Source organism: Thamnophis sirtalis, unplaced genomic scaffold (assembly GCF_051295495.1).
Source record: "Thamnophis sirtalis isolate CommonGarterSnake01/CBP01778 unplaced genomic scaffold, rThaSir2_p1.2 scaffold_1, whole genome shotgun sequence".
In the NCBI taxonomy this organism is placed as follows: domain Eukaryota; kingdom Metazoa; phylum Chordata; class Lepidosauria; order Squamata; family Natricidae; genus Thamnophis; species Thamnophis sirtalis.
Genome location: NW_028261381.1, coordinates 19,327,535 through 19,353,577, shown reverse-complemented (window position 1 = coordinate 19,353,577; position 26,043 = coordinate 19,327,535). Strand labels below are relative to the sequence as shown.

General features: G+C 38.9%; 1 protein-coding gene across 2 annotated transcripts in view; it reads right to left on the bottom strand.

The window, feature by feature from the left end:
• Nucleotides 1-26,043, bottom strand: part of ZNF385B (zinc finger protein 385B) — a 234,601-nt gene that overhangs the window by 156,079 nt on the left and 52,479 nt on the right. The window contains exon 2 of one of the 2 annotated variants that reach the window (XM_087708343.1): nucleotides 24,465-24,761. In XM_087708343.1, the coding sequence (XP_087564469.1) occupies nucleotides 24,465-24,759 (295 nt within the window). In that variant the 5' untranslated portion in view covers nucleotides 24,760-24,761. Of the gene's footprint in view, nucleotides 1-3,189; nucleotides 3,375-24,464; nucleotides 24,762-26,043 lie in introns of those variants that run through there. The other variant, XM_087708358.1, reaches the window with a different exon arrangement.

Sequence of the window (26,043 nt, the reverse complement as noted above, 5' to 3'; positions counted from 1 at the left end):
AACTCAAAGGAAAAGCAATCTTTGTTTACACATAACAAAATGACTGAGCTAAGCTATGCTCATGGTTTCCAAACTAAACAGAATGAGCTGGATTTGAACATCGCACTAAGCCATTAATCACAATTTACAAACCACCACTGCCAGGTTCACATGTTAAGTCAAAATCAAACAATCCATATTTAGGCTTATTCAAAATTTGTACTAGGCCAATTTTTTAAACCAGCCTGCTAGAATTCAGTGTAAGGTGTAACTGCTCTTATGAGTTTCATGTGAAAGCTCACACACCTGTATAAGCTTTATGCATACATATATTATTTGCCTATAGAAAGAAGGATATAGTGTAAAGTGAACTTTTCAATATTATGCTAAGACCATTTTACACTTCTTTAATGGTGGAAAGAAGTAAGGCTGTTTTCAGCTCTCTTATCCAACTAAGTATCTCTTGCTGTATGTATGTGTACACCGGGGGTGGGTTCCTGCCAGTTCTAAGCTCTTCTATAGAAGAGGTTCCACAAATCTACAGTGCCGTTTAGAACCGGTTCCAGCTCCCTCCCCCCGCCCGTCCGCACATCATCAAGATGAAGAGCGAGAGGAGGAATTCTGGGAGTTAAAGTCCACAAGTCTTAAAACTATCAGGTTTGAACACCCCTGGGGTTTTTTTTTTCCTAAAGGGTTAGTGGTGCAAGGGTCTTGTAACTTGACAGCTTTAAGACTTGCATGCTTCAAATGCCAGAGTTTCTGAGCCAACATTTTGGTTGCTAAGCAAGAGCATTGTTAAGTGAATTTCACCACATTTTACAAGTTGACCACACCCACCCAGTCACATGGCTGGTAAGCCAGTCCCACAAAGCAGGCCACACCTACAGAAGAGGTTCTAAAAAAATTTGAAACCCACTACTGGTGTACACACACACACACACACACACACACACACACACACACACACACGTATATGTATATATACAGGTAGTCTCACAATAGTTCATTTAGTGACTGTTTTAGACCATAAGGCACTGAAAAAAAGTAACTTATGACCTTTTCATGCATATGATGGTTGGGGATCCCCATGATCACATGAGTCATATTTATGACAGTTGCATTGTCCTGGGGTTACATGATCACCTTTTCCAACCTTCTGACAAGCAAAATCAATGGGGAAGCCAGATTCACTTAGCAACCATGTTGCTAACTTAATAACTATGGTGATTCACTTAACTGTGGCAAGAAAGGTTGTAAAATGGGGCAAAACTCACTTAACAATGGTCTCTCTTAGCAACAGAGATTTGAGGCTCAATTGTGGTTGTAAGTTGAAAACTACCTGTACACGTGTTAAATTTCTTCAGGAATTACCACTACCATGTACATACTTTTATGCAAATTAATATATGAAACTTACTCACAATAAGAATGCTACAATTATAGCATTAGATCAATATTATCAATGATTGCCTAATAAAAAGAAACACTGAATTCACACTTAATTATAAACACTATTATAATTATAAACACATTAGATCCACTGAGATCCAAAGCAAAATAAATAAGAATTACAGTAAAGTTTTATATCTTTCCTTTGAAAAATGGACATAAGAAAAAGTATAACAGAATAATTTTTCATTAGCTTAAAGGTCCATTTGAAACACTCCTTAAATGCAGTAAAGTTCCTTGCAAGTTTTATTAATGTTCACAAAAACAAGTGAAATTCAGGCATTGGTGAGAAAAAAAGGCATATCCAAATAATATTCTGAAATAAATCTGCAAATCCATTATACCTTTCTTAGTTCTAATTAGGGTTTTCTCCCTTTTCCATTTAACTCTTTTCATTTTTTAGTATCTCTCATGGACACCTTAGCAGAAGCTATCAGCTTTGACAGAAGACAAAAGTTCTGGCAGTGAACCATAAATTGGCCATTTCCATAAAAAGAACTACTAAATGAGAAACCATGTGCTCAGTATATGAAACTAATTTCATGCTTTCAAAAGCACACAGTGGCTTCTAGCAAGATAGTGGCCCTGGGACTTGCAAAGACAGATTGGCTAAATAGAAATAGGTTTTCTGCTGGTTAGCCATGCTTTACATGTACTGTTAGTAAATAGAAATTCTCGAATCTTCTGTCAAACATATATACATTCTCTTCCATAACTCTGGGGTTGAAAGCTATAAAAACAACTGCCTTGTGAACAAATTCACAGCAAAAGGCATGAGATGGCTTAGGTTCTCATGGAAGGACTGCAGAGCACTATTCATTCTGTAACAAGAAATGATTTTTCTTTCCTATTGGATATTACCACCCATCCCTAAAACAAATATCCAAAGAGGAATAGCCATTTCAACTATAAGCAAGCAAATAACAAGATTTGGTGAATAATTTACAAACTGAAATGATTGGGCAGAACTTTTTAGGCATGTAAACATAACTTAATCCTCTGACATGTTGTTTTTAAACTTAAGGGACTGATAATGTGAATTCCAGAGATTATTACCAGCAATGTATTCAGGTCTTTAGAAAAGATTTGCAACGTTTAAATGTCATATTTAATTAAAGTGTTGTTAGGCAGAAGTTATAGGAATTTTATGCCTCTTATAAAACAAGTTAACATTGCAAACAAATTACTAGAGGTTGTCCCATATCTGACAGGTCATATCTTTTTAATACTGACAAAATCAGATACATATCATGTCAGTATATTGCTTTTGCTTTTAACTTTATTAGCTGAAAGACACATTTGCCATTTATAGTTCAAGTCAAGCTTTTCATAAATAGGATTTTATGCTCTGCAGTTTGTTTCCTGACCACAAGTATATAATCACACTGATGATTAATTAGCCTCATTAGTTAATCATCAGCTTGTCATATTGTATCAATAGATGTGTGTTAATGTATTTGAAATGCATAATAACTGTTCTGCCAGGATAGTCTCTTCTGGTAATAAATACTACACCAGCAATATAGAAGAGACAGCCCATTACATAGAATTGCATTTGCAATGCATGATTAGTTATAATCAGAAAAATAATAACCTGTTTTTCCCATAATTTTTTTTTTAGCCTTGGTGTTCTTTTGCTATAGATAACAAACAAAATTCCGCTTCCAAACATGTGAGGATTACAAGGCTGCATCTCATTTTGAAATGAGTATAATTCATGAGTATAATAATGTTTATATTTTTTTAAAAAGCATTGCTCACCTCTGCTAGGAAGTCCATTCCACATGATGGTACTGCCGTGCTAAATATCCAGCTTGTAAAATAAACCAGGCTAGAAATTCAAAACTTCCAATTTGTGACCAGCAACAGAAGATGGGTTGGATACTATAGAGACCTGGATCTCCAGCCCTGATCATCTGTGTGCCAGGAAACTGTTATACCAGTGCAGCTTCAAACCTTCTCCACTGCTGGCTTATTTGCACTGCTCATTGAAAATCCTTTACACGCTGGCAGCATTTTAGGGAAGGACAAGCATACTGAGTCATTTGTAAAGAAATTGCAGCAATTTTAGTTCCACACATTTACTTGTACTGAAATATACACACACAGCACTGTTAAAGTAGAAGGTCTTCGGAGTGGATTTATACTGAGAAACGAACAATCTTCAGGCTTCATTATCAATGCATGGAATCAACTGCAGTGATCAGACTCCAGCAAGGCAGATTATTGCGAAATGGCTCTACAGAGATAGCTTCAAACCATAAAGAATAATCTTCCTAAAAGCGTGTGAGTGTTAAAATTAGAGCTAAATTCTCCACAGGGAGAGGGAGCATTCATAGTCAATATGTTAATATGTATTATTGGGCTTGATTTAGAAATGAAAAATGACATGTTGACCGTGGGTTTTTCTCCCCCTTGTTTATATGAAAATGCACAACACATGCTCAGAAAGGAAACACTGGTTTATATCCTGCTGCCATAAAATAGCCTGAAAGCCTCCCCACACCCCTCTCAAAAGACATAAATGGACATGGAAAACTCTACTCCCACTATGGATTGTTGACTGTGTAAATGTAGGCATCTGACGCTTTAGACCTGCACCTTTAAAATGTTTACTTTCTGCCCTACTGCTCTTTTCTCTTTTGATGTAGGTCGCTTCTTGTTCTCCCAAGATTTCTAATCATTTTGCCCCCTTAGTCCCTTGTCTCAGCCTGTTCCCTGTTGCCTCTAGCATTGTGACAGTCACTCATCCACCACCTTTCATTCATTGCAGCTGCTTCAGCTCATGATGTCTTTGCACAAAACAGTTAGGCTAACTCTGTAGCAGATTTCTTTCGACACCAAAAGATGCCCTCTCTTTGGAAACTGCCCTCACTGCTGCTCTCCTATCAGAGCTCTTTGTAGGGTTTTTTTTCCCTAGAAACCAACAAACAGAAGGGAAATTGGAGGCCACCTGTATGTTTCAGCTTTTGATTGCTTCTTAAATCTTTGGCAGTCATTCTGTGCCTTTGTATTCTCCCTGGCAGTGCTTTGTTGCTATGTCATTCTCCTGGGCTTTTTCTTCCATATTGTCTGAGTTGTTAGCTTTTGCTTTCTTTCATAACACATCCAGATTGTTCCCTTGTGACTTCAATCTTCAAGAAAAAAAAATCTAGCTACCTCTTGTCTTCAAGTTACATTTCCACCACTGGCACCCACTTTTCATTTCTTCCACTTGCTGCCATGGTCACTCCACTGATCTTTCAGAACTGCACTCTTTAGCTCTTTCCATTATGGATTTTTTTTCTTGTTTGAACATCACACTGTCACTTTTAATACATCCTCCCCATCTCACTGTTTGTACCACTCAACATCTTGCTTGTACTGTGACCTACAATCTAATAATATCTTTCTTGAGGTTTATTTCCATTATTTATCTCCAACTTCTGACCTCTTCCTAGACTTCTTTTTCTTTACTTTTATCCCCTCAGCCAATGCTCCACTGTTCTAGCAAACTTGACGTGTATGTTCATGACTGCATTTGGTCTGTGTCCCCAAGTTGCTAAGCCTATGCTAAGGAAAAATCAAACTATCTAACTGCTCTTATTCATTTAAATTTCAACTGTCCTTCCTAGTATTTTATCTTCCTAACTTGTATTACAATACAGGCCAAATTCTGAAATTATTTTCTGCATTTCATGCTGTACTTAGTCCTCTTTCTTTACTTCAAGTATTACTAGCTTCCATAGGAAAACTAATGAGCTGTCTTGGTCTCCTACTATTTTCTCCAGACTTCATCTCTTTCAGTATTTATTGATGAAATTTTCTCCATTAAATCACTCAACTTGCCACCTTAAATTAACAGATCTGATTTATCTATTATCTATTCTTAATAAATCGTAGCCTTCTTTTTTCTCTCTCTTTCTTCTACTGCAGGGGTGTCAAACTCAAGGCCTCACCACGTGATGTATTAGGACTTTTCCCCCTTTGCTAAACTAGGCGTGAGTGTGACCAGTGCGTTCAATGATTCAAATATACCAATATCTTATTTATTCTGGAATAAAGCGCCTTGTAAATTTTAATGTCTCTTCTACACCCCCCCCCAATTATAAGCATCACAATAAGTAAATCCAGCTTATTATATCAATTTAGCATTTTAAAACTACAGATGCCTGAAAAGACACAATTGTTTAATCACACATATCCAGTAATCCAATAGAAGTGAATATATAGTATGTACCTCAGGGTTGAGCCAGGGATTCTATACCTAATAATGTCAGATACCTGGGGCAAAAATATCTTCTTTCTAAAATGCAGCTCCAAAGTCAAAAATATTGCTTGTCTCATGCTTAACTTTTACTCACTATTCCCAAGTCTTAATAGTTTTTTAAAAAAATATTTTCCATGTTTAGCAACTTACCTTCTCATCTCAACCTCTCTCTTTCTTCTCCTCCCCATCTTTGCATTTTAGATAGCAGGAGAAAGGGATTTGGCCAGTTTTGCTAATAGAATCTTAAAGTGCCGGGTGCTACTATCTAAAATCAGAGGTGGGGAACGATGGCCCTTTTATGACTTGTGGACTTCAATTCCCAGAATTCCTGAAGCAGCTTGGGAATTCTGGGAATTGAACTCCACAAGTCATAAAAGGGCCATCATTTCCCACCTCTGATCTAAATGATACTGAATGCTTATCAAGTCAACAGGATTTATGCATACTTCTTCTCAAATACAATTTCCACTTAGAATATCAATTTGAATTTGATATTGTGACTTTAGATTATAAAAAGAATATAGAGACATGATGGCGAACCTATGGCACACGTGCCAGAGGTGGCACGCAGAGTCCTCTCTGTGGGCGCATGCACTGGCCATCTGATCTTTGGGTTTCCGGCGCTCTGGCACATATGCATTCTGGTTTGGGCACTTGGTGCCGAAAAAGTTCACCATCACTGATATAGAGTATAAAACTAGACAGGTCTATGCAACTCCCAAATTTGTGTATTAAGTTGTAAACAGCTGAATAAACTAGAGATTCAGAATTTCATCTTGGAGAACTCTGCTTAAGAGTTGTTTCTAACAGAGCAACAATAGCCAACCTTTTTACAATAGGTAGTATGGTTCATGTGTAATAACATGCAATGGGGCATAGTTCTCTTCTGCAGTATCATTGTGTGGGATCCTATCCTCATTCTTTCCTCTGTTCATCTCCTATTCAATCCAAAGCAATAATATGTAGTGGGATACATCATGTTCCCTCATCACATAGACTACAAACTTCCCTTCTTGGTAACTGGCAGTTCTCTGGTGTTGTATACAAACATTATCCCCATATAACCTTAACATTTATACTTAGAAGGCATAATTAATGAGACAACTGGCATCCAGTACATTGATTAGAACAAAAGATTAGAAACAGGGAGACTCACTTTCCTATGTCATTCACTGGTAATCTTAGGCCTAGCTCTCAGTAACCTACTTTTCAAAGACAAAATTGGAGAATATAAATCAAACACACTTGGGCTATGTGAAGTGTCAAAATGATTCAATTTGAAAAGAGATTTGATTGAAGGCCCATTTGAATTAAATGTTCACAGTAAAATCAATTTCAGGTGTCAAACCAAATCACATATTCCAACACTTTGAAAACATTTAAATGCAATTCAGATACCAGATGCTTTGCAGTCTCAAACCTGGTTGCAGTTTAACTTCCACATATGCAAAATTGAAGCCGGTTGAGTGGTGAACAACAGGCTATTTTTTATTGACATGAGAAAATTTTATTTATTCAAAGTTAGCCTGTGGAGTCCTTGATGTATAGTAATATTGCTTTCCTGTTTTTAATCTCTTGGTTTTGTTTTGGAATTTGTTAGGTTGACTTGGAAGGAGAGATATTTATTTTGTTATTCCCTTTTGAACTTTTGCTCTTTTTATATATGATACTCTATCTTTCCCAAAATCTATAAATATAATCTAAACTTTGTCTTTTTATCTGGCCTGCCAGTCACATCTATAAACTGTTTGCAGTTCAATTGTTTTAGTCTCCCTTCCCTTTTCATTCCCTAATAAAAACAAAAAAGGCATTTACTTTCTTGTTGACTTTGCCCAGTCTAGCATTGAATGAATCTTCTTCACTGCATGAGTGCAGAATGAACTAGCATTGTAGGCTATCAGGAATGCCTTGATTGTCTACATGTGTAGATTTCCCTGATATTGTATGCTATATGCTAAATAATAACTGTATGAATCTAAAATACTAGATACTGTAGACAATACTATGTACAATACAGCCTATTTCTTTATATTATACATTACATATGCAATATTGATTTAAAAAATCACTTTTTAAATTGTTGCCCTGATATTACAAAATACAACAATTTTAGAAAATGGTAAACTTGACAATCAGCTATGATGTCCTCCAACCCAGAAAAGCAAATGATCAGAGAGTGTAGTACATTCTCTGTTCTTAAATGTAAGCTTTATTTTTAAGAAACTTTTTGTAACTTTTAAATATTACACTTTCTTAAGGTGACCAGATTTTCAGATTGGTAAAGAGGGACACCTTTGACCGGGGTGTGTGTGTGTGTGTGTGTTGATTAAAAATTTTATACGGAGCAACAAAAATTTTCATACAACGCAAAAATAGTATTGTAATATTTTTTTTTATTTCAACATAACTTCAATTTACAAATATAAATTGTAACTGTTGCCAAACATCAAAATTTGGGTCACGTGACCATGAGGATGCTGCAATGGTCGCTAAGTGTGAAAATGACCGCTAAGTGTGAAAAATGGTCATCAGTCACTTTTTTCAATGCCATTGTAACTTTGGTCACTATACCACCTTTCTGGCCACAGTTCTTAAGTGAATAACTGCAGCTGATAAGTTAGTAACATAAGTGAATCTGGTTTCCCCATTTGACTTTGTCAAAAGGTGATTATATGACCCCAGGACACTGAAACCATCATAAATACAAATCTGTTGCCAAATATCAAAATTTTGATCGCGTGACCATGAGGATGCTGCAACGGTTGCTAAGTGTGAAAAATGGTCATCAGTCACTTTTTTCAATGCCATTGTAACTTTGGTCACTAAGCCCATTATACCACCTTTCTTGCCACAGTTCTTAAGTGAATAACTGCAGCTGGTATTTTGTATTTTGGATAGAATCTTTTTTTAAATAGCCTAAGACAATTTAAAAAAAGAATCCACACAGAATAAATTGAAGTAAAACATTTCAAACTATTCTTTCTATGCACAATATATTTCAAAGTACTGTGCATAGCATTTTTAAAAATGGTTTCACTTCAATTTATTTTGGATAGAATCTTTTTTTTAAATAGTCTAAGACAATTTAAAAAAAGAATCCACACAGAATTTTAAAAAATCCTATGCACAATAAATAAAATATTATTTTAAAATACATTAAAAAAAGAAAATAAAAAAACCCAGCTCACTTACCAGCAGGCTTGCAGTACAAGTCAACCCAGAATGATGTAGATGTTAATACAAAGAACTGAGCAAATTGAAATGGTGAAATTAGTCAGGGAAATATTTTTCAAAGAAACTTTGCCACCATTTTGGAGCAGCCCTCCGAACTCCGTGCCCCTCCCCTCTGGAAAATCCAGGAAGTAACAGTCGCTTCCCTCTCTAGCCAAGTGTTTCCTGGAGCTCTATGGTACTTGGTCATTTTTTCTTATAAAAGTGAGTAAAAGGGGCGCCGGGGGGATCAGTTTTGTTGCTTTAACATTTTAATATCTTCAATGAAAGTACTGAGACAGAGAGAGGGATTAGACAGGGTGTCTTTTGTCTTGCTCCGGTTAGGATTTCTTAAGCAAATCCACTGGGCTTACAACATGAAGTCAGAAAATCGGGACTTTTTAAAAACGGCCTGGGACACGGGACAAATTGTTATAAAGCGTGATTGTCCCGCTGAAATCGGGACGTCTAGTCACCTTACACTTTCTGTATTTGTTTCACACAATCTTTGTAGATCATTTAAAGCACATTTTGGAGGTAACTGTGTTGCTTTTTTTCCTATTTTAAAAGTATGGGAATATAAATAATGCCAATGAAACCTTTAATGCTACCCTGCGAAAACTTTCCTGGGGTATGTCTAAAGGATCTCTCATCCTTACTGTTTTCATTCAATTCTACCAAAAAAGGAACCTGCAAAAGATTTTTTTAATATTTTCCCTTTTTATATGATCAATAGAGCATATTCCATTTGCTTATTCAAATCCTTATATATAAAAACTATTTAGAATACCAAATAAAATAGCTATTGCATTAGTAATATTTTGATGCTGATTTTTTAATTAAAGGCAATTACAGCTAATTCTATAGAAAAGCTTAGGTTACTGCAGGTCAGAGATTCTTAAAAAGAAAGAAAATAACTAATACCAAATAACTGAATATACTTACACAATATTTTGCAGTACATCTGGTTTAAATATTAAGCTAATAGTTTTAAAACTTATTACAAATGGTAATTGTATAAATTATCCTTTTAATGATTTAATATCATAAAAAGCAGATTATTTTAGGTACAAATCACACATTTTTTGTTCTGATACAACATGAAATGAAATGAGTATTTTTATATTTGCTTCTAAATTGTGGATAATGCAAGCTGGATGATTTTCACATTTCTTAAGGAAAAATCACTAGGATGTCATTCAAATATCTAGGAAAATGGAAAGAGATAAAGGATTTTCTTTTTTTTTAATTATGGGAAAGAAAACCACATATTTAAGGCAATGACACTGTGATCACATAGCACTGTTAACCATGGATAACTTTATCATGACTTATTCAACCCAGTTTTCAAGGTTCACATGGTAAAATGAACCATAAATTAAAGGCTAGGTATTCATAACATAGTAGGCTATGGTTGGCTATGTAATTCAGTGGCCTTATCTGCATAACATATTACAGTAAATTGGGTGAGGCTAGTCTATTGGACAGACATATAGAACCAACCAGCGGTGGGTTTCAAAATTGTTCGAACCTACTCAGTGGGCGTGGCCTCCTTTGTGGGAGTGGCTTGCTACACATGTGACTGGATGGGAGTGGCTTGCTAATGCCGCCGCCCCCACCCGCCTTTGGTCGCGTAGTGCACACGAGCCCACGGCTTTCGCAAGGGAAGGCCTGGAGGCCTTCCCTCGTGAAAGCTAGGCCACCGCCCCCCCCACTTCAGCCGCTAACGCTGCTAACGCTGCTAACTCCGCTAACGCCCCCCAGCTTTGGCCGTGTAGTGCACGCGAGCCTAGCTCACGAAAGCTAGGCCGCCGCCCCCTTCAGCCACTACTGCCGCCGCCGCTAATGCCGCCGCCACTACTGCCGCCACCGCTAATGCCGCCGCCACTAATGCCGCCGCCGCTACCGCCCCCCCCCAGCTTCGGCCGCGTAGTGCACGCAAGCCCGCAGCTTTCGTGAGCGAAGGCCTGGAGGCCTTCCCTCATGAAAGCTGGGCCACTGCCACCCACCCGAAGCTCCCGAGTCCCGCTGCTGGGGCTTTGTTGCTTACCTGAGGGGGAAGCAGCAAGCGAAGGCCGAAGGGAATTTTCAAATGGAGGTCAAGCGCGAAAAAAGCTTTGCTTCGCCTCCAGCCCACTCACTGATTGGCTGGATTCCAGACAATCAGTGAGCGGCAGGCTGGGCTTAGTGCGGACAGGCGGGGGAGCGAGGGAGCGAGCTGCGGATGGGCGGGGGAATGAGCAAGTGAGCTGCGACATGCCGGCAAAAGGGCGCTTTGCAGCGACAGGGGCCAGGACCGGTACCGGCATTCCCGGAAGTTAAATTACTTCCGGGTTCACCGACGAACCAGTTCGTGCGAACCGGTGCGAACCGGGAGGAACCCACCCATGGAACCAACCAATAAAAGGGTTTTTTTTTTTTTACTCCACAATAGCCCAAGGTTAAGAGACTAAGTGTCATGAGCAACTGTACTACTCAAAGAAATATTTGCTTGGTGGTCTCCCTGTTCACCCCCTCCCTCCCAGCATGATGGGCAAAACAATGATAGACAACTTATATAAATACACAGATAAATTTGGGGGTTGGAGAAAACCAGCAGAAAATCCTTTGGATACTGGAATTTAATTGTGATATCTGCAATTACACCATCGGACAATTTTTGTAGTTATGCTATCTCCTCATTTTCTGTAGCTGAATTTCTGTAGAATGCTGGCTATGTTTGCATGGCATAGCTGTCGCCTAAGCTAACCATTTATATCAGAAGTCCCAATCTATTTTTCATAACTGAAGTTGCCCTGTTGATATTAATACAGATTAACACAAAAGGGGATTTTAAAATGCAGTAATACCACAGCCCTATTTATTATTGCATTTACATAAATGTGTCATAGTTGATTAGCTAAACTTTGTTTCCTTCTGCAGTAGTTTTGTAGATTAGCGCTTCCTATTTTTATACAAAAAAATAGATTGGACACATATAAAAATGAATTATAAATAGGTTTGTAAACAATATATCTGTGTTTTATAAAATATAACCAAAATGTAAATTCCTCTGCTCCACATATCTGAAGTTAAAAGTCTTAGTAGTGTCAACGATAGAAATAAAGAAGAATAAAATAGGTAAAATAGGTCACAGCTTGAATGATAACCTGTTTTCTTCAAATAATCATTAAGAGAAAAGACATAGGGTGAAATATACCAACCATAAATGGTTAAATCTGCTAAAAGCAATCTTTGTAGGAATGCTTGCACTGACATCTTGTGGATATTTTAAAACACAACATAAACTATTTAAAGACCCAAATACATCACTGGAATGATTTTCCTCCCTATTGATAAAAGATAATAATAAATACAAAAATATAGCTATTTTATATGATGCACTTGTTAATTTTCATGACTGCTAGTTAATTTCAAAACTGCATTTTAAATAAGTTTTTTCCTCATTCCTGTTCCTTTTTATATTTGTCACCATTTAACACTTCCCTGTATTATTCTTGAAAGACTAACCAAAACTATAATTTGAATATTGGCAGTTCGGGAATGAATTAGGATTTTATAACATATTAATAGCAATAGCAATAGCAATAGCAGTTAGACTTATATACCGCTTCATAGGCCTTTCAGCCCTCTCTAAGCGGTTTACAGAGTCAGCATATTGCCCCCAACAACAATCCGGGTCCTCATTTTACCCACCTCAGAAGGATGGAAGGCTGAGTCAACCCTGAGCCGGTGAGATTTGAACTGCTGAACTGCAGAACTAGCAGTCAGCTGAAGTGGCCTGCAGTACTGCACTCTACCCACTGCGCCACCTCGGCAAAGACCACCAACTAACAATGAACTCACAGATGTTACTGAATTTTACCATAAAAATCCAAGACTTCAATAAACTTCATTGACATAAGTCATTACTTGTTTTGACAATACTTGTGGAACTACCAAAACCCATATTCTAGTATTTTCTCAGCATAGAAGGTCTGGTGTATACAATGTTCCATGTCCTAAGTCACTATGAATTAAATGCTGCCTGTAGAAAAGCACCATATCCTTGCTTTCCACTATCAATCACTGATGTCAGCAGAGTAACAAGTATCATCAGGATTAGAACCACTGCTTCGACTTATCCCCTCCCTATCACTGTTGCTCCTATCCTGATCATCTGGTGTCTATTCTTGAGGGAGGGTAAGACAGGTCCATAAGCTGTCTTCCTTGCAATATTCATGTCTTCCTCTGAAATAGACAAGGGAAGACAAGCAAGTATCCAGAAGGGCTATTATGCCCACTTTAATATTGGACCTGCCATAGAGGAGGGGAAGGGTGCAATTATGATTTTTTTTAAATGAGTCTGTGAAGGGAGGTGGCAAATATAGCAGCAGAGTCAATTTGATGCAATGATTAAGGCAACAGGCTAGAAACTGGAAGACTGTGAGTTCTAAACCTGCCTTAAGCACAAAGCCAGATGGGAGACCTTGGGCCAGATACACACAGCACTGGGAAGAAAGCAATGGTGAATCTCTTCCAAAATGTCACCAAGAAAACTGCAGGAGCCAGCCCAGGCATTTGCCAACAGTCAACAATGACTTGAAGGCACCGACAAATAGGGACAGAATATCTGTACATCCCTTCCTTTTCATAAAAGCAGGCCACACCATTTCCTCAAAGCCATGAGGCTACTAGAAAGAAGACAAGAGGCATCGCAGAGACCCTGCTTTATTGCTCTTAACAAATGAGGTACTCCAGAGGTGGGCTGCACTTACATGAACAACCGTTTCGCTGGTTGTGAGTGCGCTCCCACCACTTGTTTCAGCCCACCACTTCAGGGTTGAAACACAGCTTCAAACATGCAACTAATCTACTCAAGCAGCTCTGGTGAGTACAGCAGACGCAGCATCGAACTCAACTGGGTCGATCAGAGGGATCCGCAGTTCGGCGATTCGAATCCCTAGTATAGGTCTCCTGTGTGAGCAGGGGATTGGACTAGATGACTTCCAAAGTCACTTCCAACTCTGTTACTGCAGTGTGGGTGAGGGGGAACGAGCCAGAAAGTTAGATATATATGGAAAGGATAGCACAGGGGTGGGTGGGTGAGCCCAGCAAGTGACCACAACTACCGGTTTTCCTGAACCGGTCCAACCAAGTAGCAGCCCACCACTAAGGTACTCATAGTTGGGTACCAAGTTTTTGAAACCTAAACTTTGCTTTTCAACAAATCTAATTAATGAGACTGTATGAGATGCTAGCTTTCTTCGTTGTAAGCAATCTTTAGGGTTTTGATAGTGGTCCTCTTGGATATAAGATAGAGTCCGTTTCACCTCCCTGTGATGTATTTGTGGAGAGGAAAATTATTTTCATTAACGAAAGTCAATATAAAGCTAGCTTTCTAAACACTAACACATTTCTCTTAGGCATTAACTTTATTTGCAAGAAATACTCTTAAAAATAAACATGACAAGTAGTAGTAGCCCAGTGTTTTGGTTTATTACATGTACTCATTTGTTCATCTGTCAGTCTCAAATTCTGAGACAAGCAGGATAAGGGTGCTTATGTTGATGGAATGCCAAAGTCTCTTGTCATTTTTCCAATTTTCAAATGACCTTTTTAGGAGACAGAGTAAAGCTATTTAGTGCGTTTGCTGCTGAATTGAAACCTGAGCCAGGAACTTAGAGCTTATGCTATTATTAACTGTTTTTAATTAAATGAATGTGCATGATTCAGAAAGCAGTGTGTATGTATAGCTCTAATGAAACTATGTACCGTCTTTACTTAACCTGGTGCTTTCCAGATCAGCTGGGATTGCAATTTCCAGAATCCCCAACCAGCATATCTCCTGAAGGGAACTTGGTAAGGGATGGTGGGAATACATTGTAAAACAGCACTAGTTTAATTACAAGTAATATCATTCATACATCAATATCCCAGGGTTGCCGTTGTGGGGAAAATAGGAGGAGGAAGGAGTATTGTGTATGTTTGCTGCCTTGAGTTATTTATAAAGTAATAAAGGCAGGATAAAAAAAACTATAAATAAATAAATCTGTTTCCTGATCATGTAGCGTTGTCTCCCTATTTAGCCTATTCCCTAGAACTTCTCTGCAAATGAGATCTCGCCAAATTAAAAAATTAATTGAAATAGAGATAGCGGGTTTCTTCAGTGCTTTACATTTGGTTTCAGAAAGCTGCTTTGGAAGTAAGTAAGTGTGCATATGTAACACCTGCCAGCAACTTTGTAAAGCAGTCATGACATTTCTCAAAACCACACTGCTCCCTTCTTGAAGAGATGGTCTTGAAGGAAATACGCATCAACCATATTAGCCTAGGAAAACAGAGAAGGGTGAGAAAAAAAATAATCTTTAGTGTAAGAGGAAGGGAAGAAAGGAAAAAACTGTCGAGCTCTCCAGAACCTTTTATTATAGTTCTTATCAAAAAAGGAGAGCGACAGTATTTGCTGAAGTGTTTTCTGACCTGGTCTATCTTAAGGGCTGACACCTCTGAAGCTGCAGGGAATGCTGGCAAAACATATTCACTCTCAAGAATTGCACATAGTTATAATAGTTGCATTTCTCTACATTTGAAGGCATGTTTTAGAGTTAAATCTGTAGGCTGCAGTAAAGCCCTAGTAAATAGTTGCCTTATACTATCTGGACAAGTCATATATTGTCCTAAACCACAAAATAGCTTAACTGCCTCTGGCATAGTGTCTGGGTAAACCCAACCAATGTGTTTAGTAAATTTGTGATTTATGTCTTAGCTTTGCTGTGTACACCCAGTGAAGTGTGGTTTATTCAAGGAAGCATAGCTTATATGTGATTATCTGGATACCGAGTTACTGTATGAGACTGTTAGAGCTTTTGTTCACTTTTATTCATTTATTAAATTTATGCTGTCCATCTTACCAATAAGGCAACTTTGGGTGGCTTATTCTGGGTGGTTATTCAAATATTCAACTTATTGCAGTGTTGCCTCCATTAACTAGCAGCAAACCTCAGTTTCAAATAAGAATCTTTTTTGGTTTTATCTTGAGATGCCAATAAGTGATCCTGGAAGATTTTAACATATGAAATGTTTACCATTGAGCTATGGCTTCTTACTATAACTGTAGCATCATTATGAGCACCAATTAAAGTATTTATCCAACATTTCTATAAATCTGATCTGACCTGTAAGGGATTTCTTTCTATATTATGGTAAACCTCAGATCACTGGTAGGATACTAACTGGAAACAGATCTGCATCTCCTTTGTTGGATGCCACAGTGTTTCCAAGTTTAAAGATACAGGGGATATCTGCACACGGTAAGATCGTAACTTTTTTAATCCTTAAAAAAGGATCTGATTGTCATAACATTATTTGTATTTATATTTCATGTTTCTAGACTGCCCATCTCCCTCAATGAAGGGTTCTGAATGGTGTTTTTATTAAACTTCTGTAATATCTATCGGTATATAGTTTATTAGCATATCTTCCTGATGTTTTGATGTTTGTCAGTGGGATTGACAACCATACCATTCGAGAAGGGGGGCAAAAACTCTTTAGCCCCAGGCCTGTCGGAACAGCCAGGTTTTAAGGGCTTTGCGGAAGGCCTGGAGGGTGGTGAGGGTTCGAATCTCCACGGGGAGCTCGTTCCAGAGGGTCGAAGCAGCCACAGAGAAGGCTTTCCTCCGGGTAGTCGCCAGTCGGCATTGGCCGGCGGATGGAATTCGGAGGAGGCCTAATCTGTGGGATCTGATCGGTCTATTGGAGGTAATTGGCAGCAGGCAGTCTCTCAAGTACCCAGGTCCAATACCATGAAGGGCTTTATAAGTGACGACTAGCGCCTTGAAGCGTATCTGAAAACCAATAGGCAGCCAGTGCAGCTCGTGGAGGATAGGTGTTACGTGGGTGAACCGAGGTGCACCCACGATCGCTCGCGCGGCTGCATTCTATGATCTGATTAGACAGAACTTTTTTTCAATTGCAGAGCTGAGAAAGAATGTCACTGGCACTAAGATATGCTTGGCTCCCATTCATGTTCAATAATACCTTTAAAATAACACTTTGTATTTTAAAGGCAAAAATCATCATATTTGTGTCGTTCTTCTACGACAGTTATGAACTGCCTAGTCATATACCACCATAAAGATTTTTCTGAGCTGGTTGTTAATTTAAATTGTAATAATTTTGGTTTTGGTTTTATCTTTTGTAAGTTGTTGGTCATCTTGAACATTTATACAGGAAGATGAGATAAAAAAAATATTTGTCAGATACAAATTTATGTAAAATTTAATGCCACTCCTATATATCCTTGTCTAAAAGGGGGAAGAATTGCTCTAGGAAGAGGCAATGAAGTGTGCAGTCAGGCTCTTAATTCATTAACAGGGAGCCAGCATTACATGTCATTTTTTTACCTGTATCAAAATATAATCTTGAAGCAAGACCCCCCATTTCTATTTAATTTTATTTTTTTAGACAGCTTGATTGACTATGGTTATGATCTTTATATGTCTTATCAGTGCCAACAAACAAAAATAGATGGAGGTAGAGAATATTTTAGAAAGTGCCAAACATTTATAAGAAACAGTTATAAAGAAAATGAAACTTCCAAAGGATAAACGAGCAAATCTTTTTTAATCTATGAAAACAAATAAGTTCCCCCCAGATGAGTTTAAATCTATCACTTCATTAATACTTTGCTATACTAGCAAAAGTCATTCAAAAGCAGTTACCTCTCTCTCCTCTAGATAGTATTTCTTAAGGACAAAGACATTTTTCCATCTATCTTAATATAAGAAAGGTTGATGGATATTATTTTTATAAAAGGTGACCTCCAAAGTATTATATTTAAAATGAAAATGGGATATCAGCGCACTCTGCATCTTTTTGAAAGGAAAAGAGGCACATTATTCTTCCTCTATTATATGGCCACATTTTTTAAAAAAAAAGAACTATGGTTTAATGGTTTAATTATTGGGATCAGGTCCAGATTTCAGTCATCTTCAGCCATGAAAGCTCACTGAGTGATTCTGGGCCAATCATATGTCTCAACCCAAACCACGCCAGAGAGTTTTTGTTATGGGAAAATTTGGGAGACAAGAGCCTATATAAGACAAGTTGTGGCCTTGCAGGAAAGACATACAATACTGTAACATTAATAAATTACTAACTGAATTAAGAAAAAGTTTAGTTTGTTACTTTCCTTCATCTTAGAGGATACTGAATATTATAGGATTTATTTTAATTTAGCTAATTAAAAGTTCAGCTTTTAATAAACCAATGTAGACTTCATAAGGCTGTATGGATAGCTGCAGAAAGACTGGATTTTAAATTTATTCATGCTGAAGTCCCATCTCTTCTACTTAAGAGAATACCTCTGAACTGATTGACTTGACTAATTTCAAAATGCTAGGCAGGATCAGACCATGGATAACCATACTTTGGTTAAGTAAACCATTAAACCTTTTCCCCAAAAAATGTATAATAGAGAAAGAATGATATGCCTCTTTTCCTTTCAAAAAGATACGGAGTGTGCTGATGTGCCATTTTCTTTTTAAATATAATCATTTAGAGGTCACCTTTTATAAAAAGTTCAGGAAGTAAAAACATTCTGGGGGGAAAAAAGAGCAAATGGTTTTCATCTTGCTAAAAGAACCATATGGATAATTCCATGAAGTAGAAAATCTCTTCTTATAATCCGAAATGCCATGAAATTACTGAAGAAAACAAACAAAAAAGGATAAGGCTCTTGCCTGCTAGCTTCAAAATTTAAACAAACGTATATTAACTCACTGCCTAAATTAAATCATCAACATATTAGTAACACTGAAATAAAACAGTCATCCATGTTTTCATATATAATTGGCACCAACACTTAAAGGAATCTTTTCACTTTTTCTCTTACATAAAACAAAACCAAGGTAGAAATCAGAAAACATCTATACCATACAGTATCTGCAACTACATCACCCTTTTTCTTACTGGATTAAGTTGAGACCATTTATCCTACTGAAATAATCAGAGGTGTTTACAGCAAGGGACAAATGACAAAAGCAGATTTTATTATCTATAGATATTAAAAGATCCACAGATCCATAAATTCTCTGCATCTCAGATTTTAGAATTTGAGCCAGAAGTACTGCAACTATTAAAAAGCAAAATTAAAATCAGTATCTTATTCATTAAGAGCTGTGGTGCCACAGTGGTTAGAATACAGTATTGCAGGCTACTTCTGCTCACTGCCAACTGCCCAAAGTTCGGTAGTTTGATTCTCACCAGCTCAAGATTGATTCAGATAGTTGGGGGCAATATGCTGACTTTGTAAACTTCTTAGAGAGGACTGTAAAACACTGTGAAGTGGTATATAAGTCTAAGCAGAGTGTCAGGGTTCCAAATCGCATCCAAATATAAATCAGAGTTCGAGGCAAAGGATTCCTCAAAGTTCCAATTTATTAAGAGAGCCATGTTGGCACATCTGGGAAAACCCGAATCTGAAGGCTTCCCGGTTTTCCCACACAGTTGAAAGTTCAACATCTTGCCCCACACCCACAAGTCCATTATATGGACCAATCTTCCACTGCCATACTGGCAGCTTCCACCATCCAGTTCCGGTCAGGTGCAGAGGTGCAAAGACAAAGGTTGACCTTGGCTTTCTAGAAAGAATTTTGTTATGTTACTAACTCCGTACAATCCCCCTTCCATTTTCCCACAACAGAAAATGCATAGTAGAATAACAGAAAGTGTGGCAGGCGAAAGATCCAAAAGAAAAGATGGCTGCAGGACTGACACGGGGTGGATAAAAATCGATGGTTTAAAAAAAATAATTTTTTTTTAATTTAAATCAGATTTTTTTTAAATTTTTATCAAATATATTTTATTAAAATAGTTTTGGAGTAAAAAAATATAAATGAAGATGGTTTTGTATTTAAGATACATTAATAATTTAGTTTATTCAGCATGAAATAGAGCTTAGTTATGTAGCATCAGGCTCAGAGGTGGGTTGCTGCCGGTTTGGCCTGGTTCAGCCAAACCAGTAGTGGTGGCGGCGGGAGGCTCTGCCCATCTGCCCGAACACTTTTGCGCATGCACACAAGCAAACCGGTAGTAAACTGGTTAGCAACCCACCACTGATTAGGCTGTGTATTCTGCAATATTTACATTTTTGGTCAAATCCAAGCTCTTCAATCTGAGATAATATGCACTGCATTGATGCATTCACACCAGAGATGGTATTCAGCAGGTTCTGACCAGTTCTGGAGAACCAGTTATGGAAATTTTGAGTAGTTTGAAGAAACAGTAAATACCACCTCTAACTGCCCCACCCCCATCTATCCTCTGCCTCCTGAGTCCTAGCAGATCGGGAGGGAATGGAGATTTTACAGTATCCTTCCTCTGGAATGGGGTGGGAATGGAGATTTTACAGTATCCTTAATCAGTATCCTTCCCCTGTCATGTCCAAAGCCACACCCACCAAGTCATGCCACACCCACCAAGCCACGCCCATAGAAGCAGTAGTAAACATTTTTGAATCCTACCATTGATCCACACAATAACCAGGAGATACACAGCTTTACAGTAACCATGAGGTAATTCATAAAACAAAGTTCAGGAATATTCCTTTATCTCAATGTTCTGCAAATCTGTGTACAGTACAAACTGTATGATTGTTTAAAGAGAAATGTATTTGTACATTTGCACCAGGCTGTAAAGGTGAGGAGGAAGGGCAAGCAGGAAAAATAAAAGTGAAACCTTCTAAGCAGCTTATAAATATAATATTAAAGAATACTTGTCATTTCAGATCCATTATGGCAGCTCCTGTTAGCGGGTATCCACTCACCTGCTGCCTGCCATGTCCCTCACCTTGCTGTGTCACTGCCACATCACCAGCCATCCCATTAAAGTGAATGGGACTGTCAGTAAGTCAACAGTGGGTCAGAGGAGGAGCCACTGCAGGACAGAGATTTAAATCAAATCTACCCTGAGTCTAAATATTATTGCTATTAAAAACTTTTGGCCTTTAATCAATATTGCTAAGTAGTACTATATTAATATTGTACTATTTAATAATTAAGTACTTAACATTACTCATATTTGTATTACTAAGTATTACTCACTATTAGCTACCTGAGCAAAGGGGTATATTGCTAATTCTGAAATCTGTGTGGCTGGGTTCCAGACCCGCATCAGTCTCAAGACCATGGCTGGCAGGGTGGCAAAATAGTTCATTCCTTTCTGGGCTTCTAGATTAGGTTTATGAACTAGTGATAGCGTTCCGTCTTTTGATGTTGGGGAACTTCAACCTCCACATTATGAGGGCCACAGGTCAAATTAAGCTCAGGAGTCAATGGCTTCTATAGCAGCCACAGGGCTGTCTCAGTGGAACTTAGAAGCAACACATGAATGTGGACACACTTTGGCTTTGTTTCATGCCAATAAACTGGATAGGGAGGGCATTACCCCCATGTTGTAGATTGTAGATTGTAGAAGTTTATTTATATGCCGCCCTTTTCCCTGGGGGGACTCAGGGCGGCTCACAACCCAAGGGGGAGGGGGAGACAAACTTTTAACATATAAGACAATACATAATTAAAAACACAACATTCATACCATTCGGGCGGGTTACAGTCTTAGCCCCAGGCCTGACGGGATAGCCAGATTCTGAGGGCTGTGCGGAAGGTCTGGAGGGTGGTGAGGGTACGAATCTCCACGGGGAGATCGTTCCATAGGGTCGGAGCTGCCACCGAGAAGGCTCTTCTCCGCGTAGTTGCCAGTCAGCATTGACCGGCAGATGGAACTCGGAGGAGGCCTAATCGATGAGATCTAATAGGTCGCGTGGAGGTAATTGGCAGTAGGCGGTCTCTCAGGTACCCAGATCCACTACCATGTAGGGCTTTATGGATGACAAGTAGCACCTTGAAGCGCACCCGGAGATCGACAGGTAGCCAGTGCAGCTCGCGGAGGATAGGTGTTATGTGGGTGAAGCGAGGTGCACCCACAATCGCTCGCGCGGCCGCATTCTGGACTAGCTGAAGTCACCGAATGCTCTTCAAGGGCAGCCCCATGTAGAGCACATTGCAGTACTCCAGCCTAGAGGTCACAAGAGCACGAGTATGTTTAGATCACTTCCTTTTCTACCTAAGTTTGACTGAAACTTGGTACCTCCACTGGGACCGAACCTGTTTGAATGGTTCTCCCAAGGTAACCCATGAATTGTGATGGCTTCCAGCAAATGTTTGGGGAACTTCCTGAGAGGCTGGTGGTGAATTTGTTGAGAGACTGGTTCACTATCTGCATTGTGACGTGACCTGGATGGACCGTAGATGAAATCACAAGAGTGGTCTTCCTGTCATCAAATCCCAAATGACTCTTTGGTTTACTGAAAGCCTATGGGAAATTAAATTACAATATTGATGCTAGAGTGCTTATAGAGAAAATTAAGAAGTCAATCTGACTGAGCATAAATAAATGCCTGATTTAGGACTATTCAATGACAGCGCGAGTCGTGAAACACTATTTTCTTCTTCCCTATTATTGAATCAGTGAGCTGTTGTTCTGAGACTGTGTTTCAGATTAGGAAACAATGAACAAGAGCCCTCCTATCACACCCCCAATTGGCAATATCAATTAGAATGTAGGAGAGACCAAACTGAGCCTGAGGGAGGAGTCAAATGGGTTATCAGTCTCGAGTCCCTTCAAGCCCACAAAAGATCTAAGTTCCAGCCCACCTTGAGTTTTATTGACAGTTATCTACTGCCAATTGGCTCAGTAGTTCAGATTCTTGTAGAGAGCTTAAGCTTGCAATAAACCTTTATATTTATTTAAAATGCCTGGATTTCCTGATTTCTTGCATTTGACATTAATCTGAACTGTACCTTCTACACCAAAAATTTCACAGACCCTGGAACACCCAAGCCATGGCTTCAGATCTCAGAGCTGCAGCAACAGCTCTGGGATCTAAGCCAGACACATACTCTTTTAGCAAACTTCAAGATGGGATAGAAGACAAAGTAAGGAATTTAGCAGCCAATGTTCACCAACTGATTCAGCAAGTACAGATCCTGACTCAAAAAGTGTTTCTGCAACAACTATAACCACGTTCCCAGACACAACTGCCAGTTCCTGCCATGCTCTTCCCCAAGACCCCTAGGTAGCCATCCCAAAGATTCACCGGAGAGTCCGATAAGATGAGAATATTCCTGTGCAGCGCCTTCATCCTCATTCTTTTAATCAACTCCACTGCCAAGTGGGAACTTCCACTCATTAAAAGCAATGACCCCATCCTGGATAATTTGCCAAACTTCCTCACAAGATTTAGAGAACACTTTGGAGACCCTATCCAGATGGAAACACATCCGCCAGCTATACTTGGACAACACCTCTGTTAAGAACATATGTTGAAAACCTCAAGCTCCTCGCAGCAGATCTTGATTCGAATGAACACAAAGCAGGAAGGGAAGAGCAGCATAGAAGAATTCATGTAAGAAGAGTGGGCGGGCAAGGTGGATGGGTGGGTGATATAGGAGATGATCAGTTTGAGCCTGAGGGAGGGGTCAAACATGTCATCAGTCTCAAGTCCCTTCATACCCACAAGAGATCCAAGTCTAGCCTACCTTGAATTCCACTGACATTTATTTACTGCCAATTTCCTTTATCATTTCAAATTTCTGGATTCCCTGATTTCTCACGCAAAGCCACCTCTATTCACTTCTCATCTCTTTGTGAGCAGGATCTAGGCCATTTATTAGCAATAGCAATAGCAGTTAGACTTATATACCGCTTCATAGGGCTTTCAGCCCTCTCTAAGCGGTTTACAGAGTCAGCATATTGCCCCCAACAACAATCCAGGTCCTCATTTTACCCACCTCGGAAGGATGGAAGGCTGAGTCAACCATGAGCCGGTGAAATTTGAACAGCCGAACTGCAGAACTGCAGTCAGCTGAAGTAGCCTGCAGTGCTGCATTTAGCCACTGCGCCACCTCGGCTCTCGTAGATATCTCAGTAGATATTGAAGTATCTACTGAGTTACCTGGATTCCTTGTACCTGAAATCTTCCATTAAGTGACTAGTGTGGTAAGACATCTTCTGTCACTTATGGACTGGATCCCTGCCCCTGTCAGTTCCTTCAGACAGCAATCGGGGAAATAATTCCTTGGATCCAAGAGACTGTTAATACTTCATTGAGGGAATGATACTACAGAGGTCATGAAAGAAGCTGTGATATGCACAAAAGATGCCTTAAACCTATTGCCATTTAACTCCCACAAGTAATAAAAGATCTGAAAATGTTAGTCCTGTCCTCTCCAACGACATCACAGCATCAGCAGCCCGATTCCCTAGAGAGAGACAAAGTGCAAATCCAAGCTGGAAAAGATTGTCTATTCTGCTACAACGTATTAACTTCATTATACCAGCTAGCACGGAAAACAGATGTGCATCAACTACCCAGGGACTGAGAGGAATAGTGAAAACTACAGAATTGAAGTACAGCACATTCCAACAACAGCACTGGGACCAGGCAAAACACTGCAACTTTCAACATTTTTGACCCTTGAAACATAAAGGGAGGGTAGGTGTTTGTGTAAGTATCAAACAAGAACAATAATAGTACTACCTGTGCTGGAACTTGCAAATAAATTGCTTGTATTTGTAGGTATCTTCCCATTGTTCAGCTGTTTTACTCTTTTCAGATGAGACTTTCCATGGTAATGAAGCTGAGCTTGTGCTGCTGAGTTCAGCTGAATATTGCACACATCACAAAAGGAAAATATCATCTTCTTTTTCTCTTTACTTAATTGATAGTCTGGCCTATCGTATCTCTGTCCTTTATCTTCTAAGTCCCTTCGAATTGCTGATGGATTCATACTTTTATCTCCAGCCATGTGGTCAGGACATATTGGATGCTTCATGTCTACAAAAATGAAGAAGATGGTGGGGGAAAGAGAGAAAGAGAGAAAATATTGAGGCTGAAAACTAAATAAAGTAATATCATTTTAGTCAGTGTTTGAATCAGCATCTTCAGAAGACATTGCTTTATTATATGCTGCACACTAAAGGATTCAATTTGGCTAATAATAAAAATAAAAATTGCACAGCTTCACTGTTAACAGTTCTGCAGAGACTGCTGTTCATGCAGAAATATAAAGGCTTATGACACAAGCTATAGTTCACTAGTAAACAAAAACTAATTCACATTTTCGCAAAGTACAGTCATCATTATCTTCTTTCTGCAATTATCTTTCCGATGGAAATTTCTTTATTAGTATGAAAATATAATAGAATGGTCCAATTTCTTTTATTCTCTCTTTTTCTTTTAAATATGGATATAGTTTTCCCAAAACTGAGCCCTATCCTGAAAAAGTCCTAGAATGTTACACATGTCTAATATAAGCACTATCGTCAAAATAAGTCCTACTTAAGAGCCAGTGCAGCTGCCCATTCCGTCTGGTTGCTCGCTGTGCCACAACCACAAGGTGGGACAGAATGGTGGTAGAGCTGCCCCACGTGCCCCGCAGCTGCTTACATCAGGCCCTCCTGCAGCCAGGCCACCTAGCAGTAGCCCACATGGCCGCCAGCCTACTTTTTCTGCTTGCTCTTGGCTGCAATGAAGCAGGAGGCTGAGCAGTAAGCTGGTGCCGCATTCGTGAGGCGAGGCAGATATTGGAGTGTGGGTGGCCTGGCTGTGGGGGCCCTGGGGTAATTGGTGAGGGGGTGCATGGAGCAACTCCATGTCCCCACTTCATGGGAGCGGCAGTATCAAACTGTGCGGCATCTGAGAAGAAATGGGACTCCCAAGTAATCTTAAAGTACATGGAAAAAAATAAGACATCCTCAAAAACAAGCCCTAGTGCTTATTTTGGGGCCTATGTTTTCAGGGAAATGCAGGTAAATAACTACATACATACATACATACATACATACATACATACATACATACATACAATGTGTTGTATTTGTGCTGATAAATAAATAAAGGGAGATACACACACACACAAACACACACACACACACACAAATATATACATACACACACACACACACATATAAATGGCACTGTGTGTGTGTGTGTGTGTGTGTGTGTGTGTGTGTGTTCCAGCATAACTCTGGAATGCCTCAAACCTTCAACCAAACTTGATATACAGATGATTTACTCTTTGGAAAAAAATATTGTGGTGATAAGACACCCCCTAACA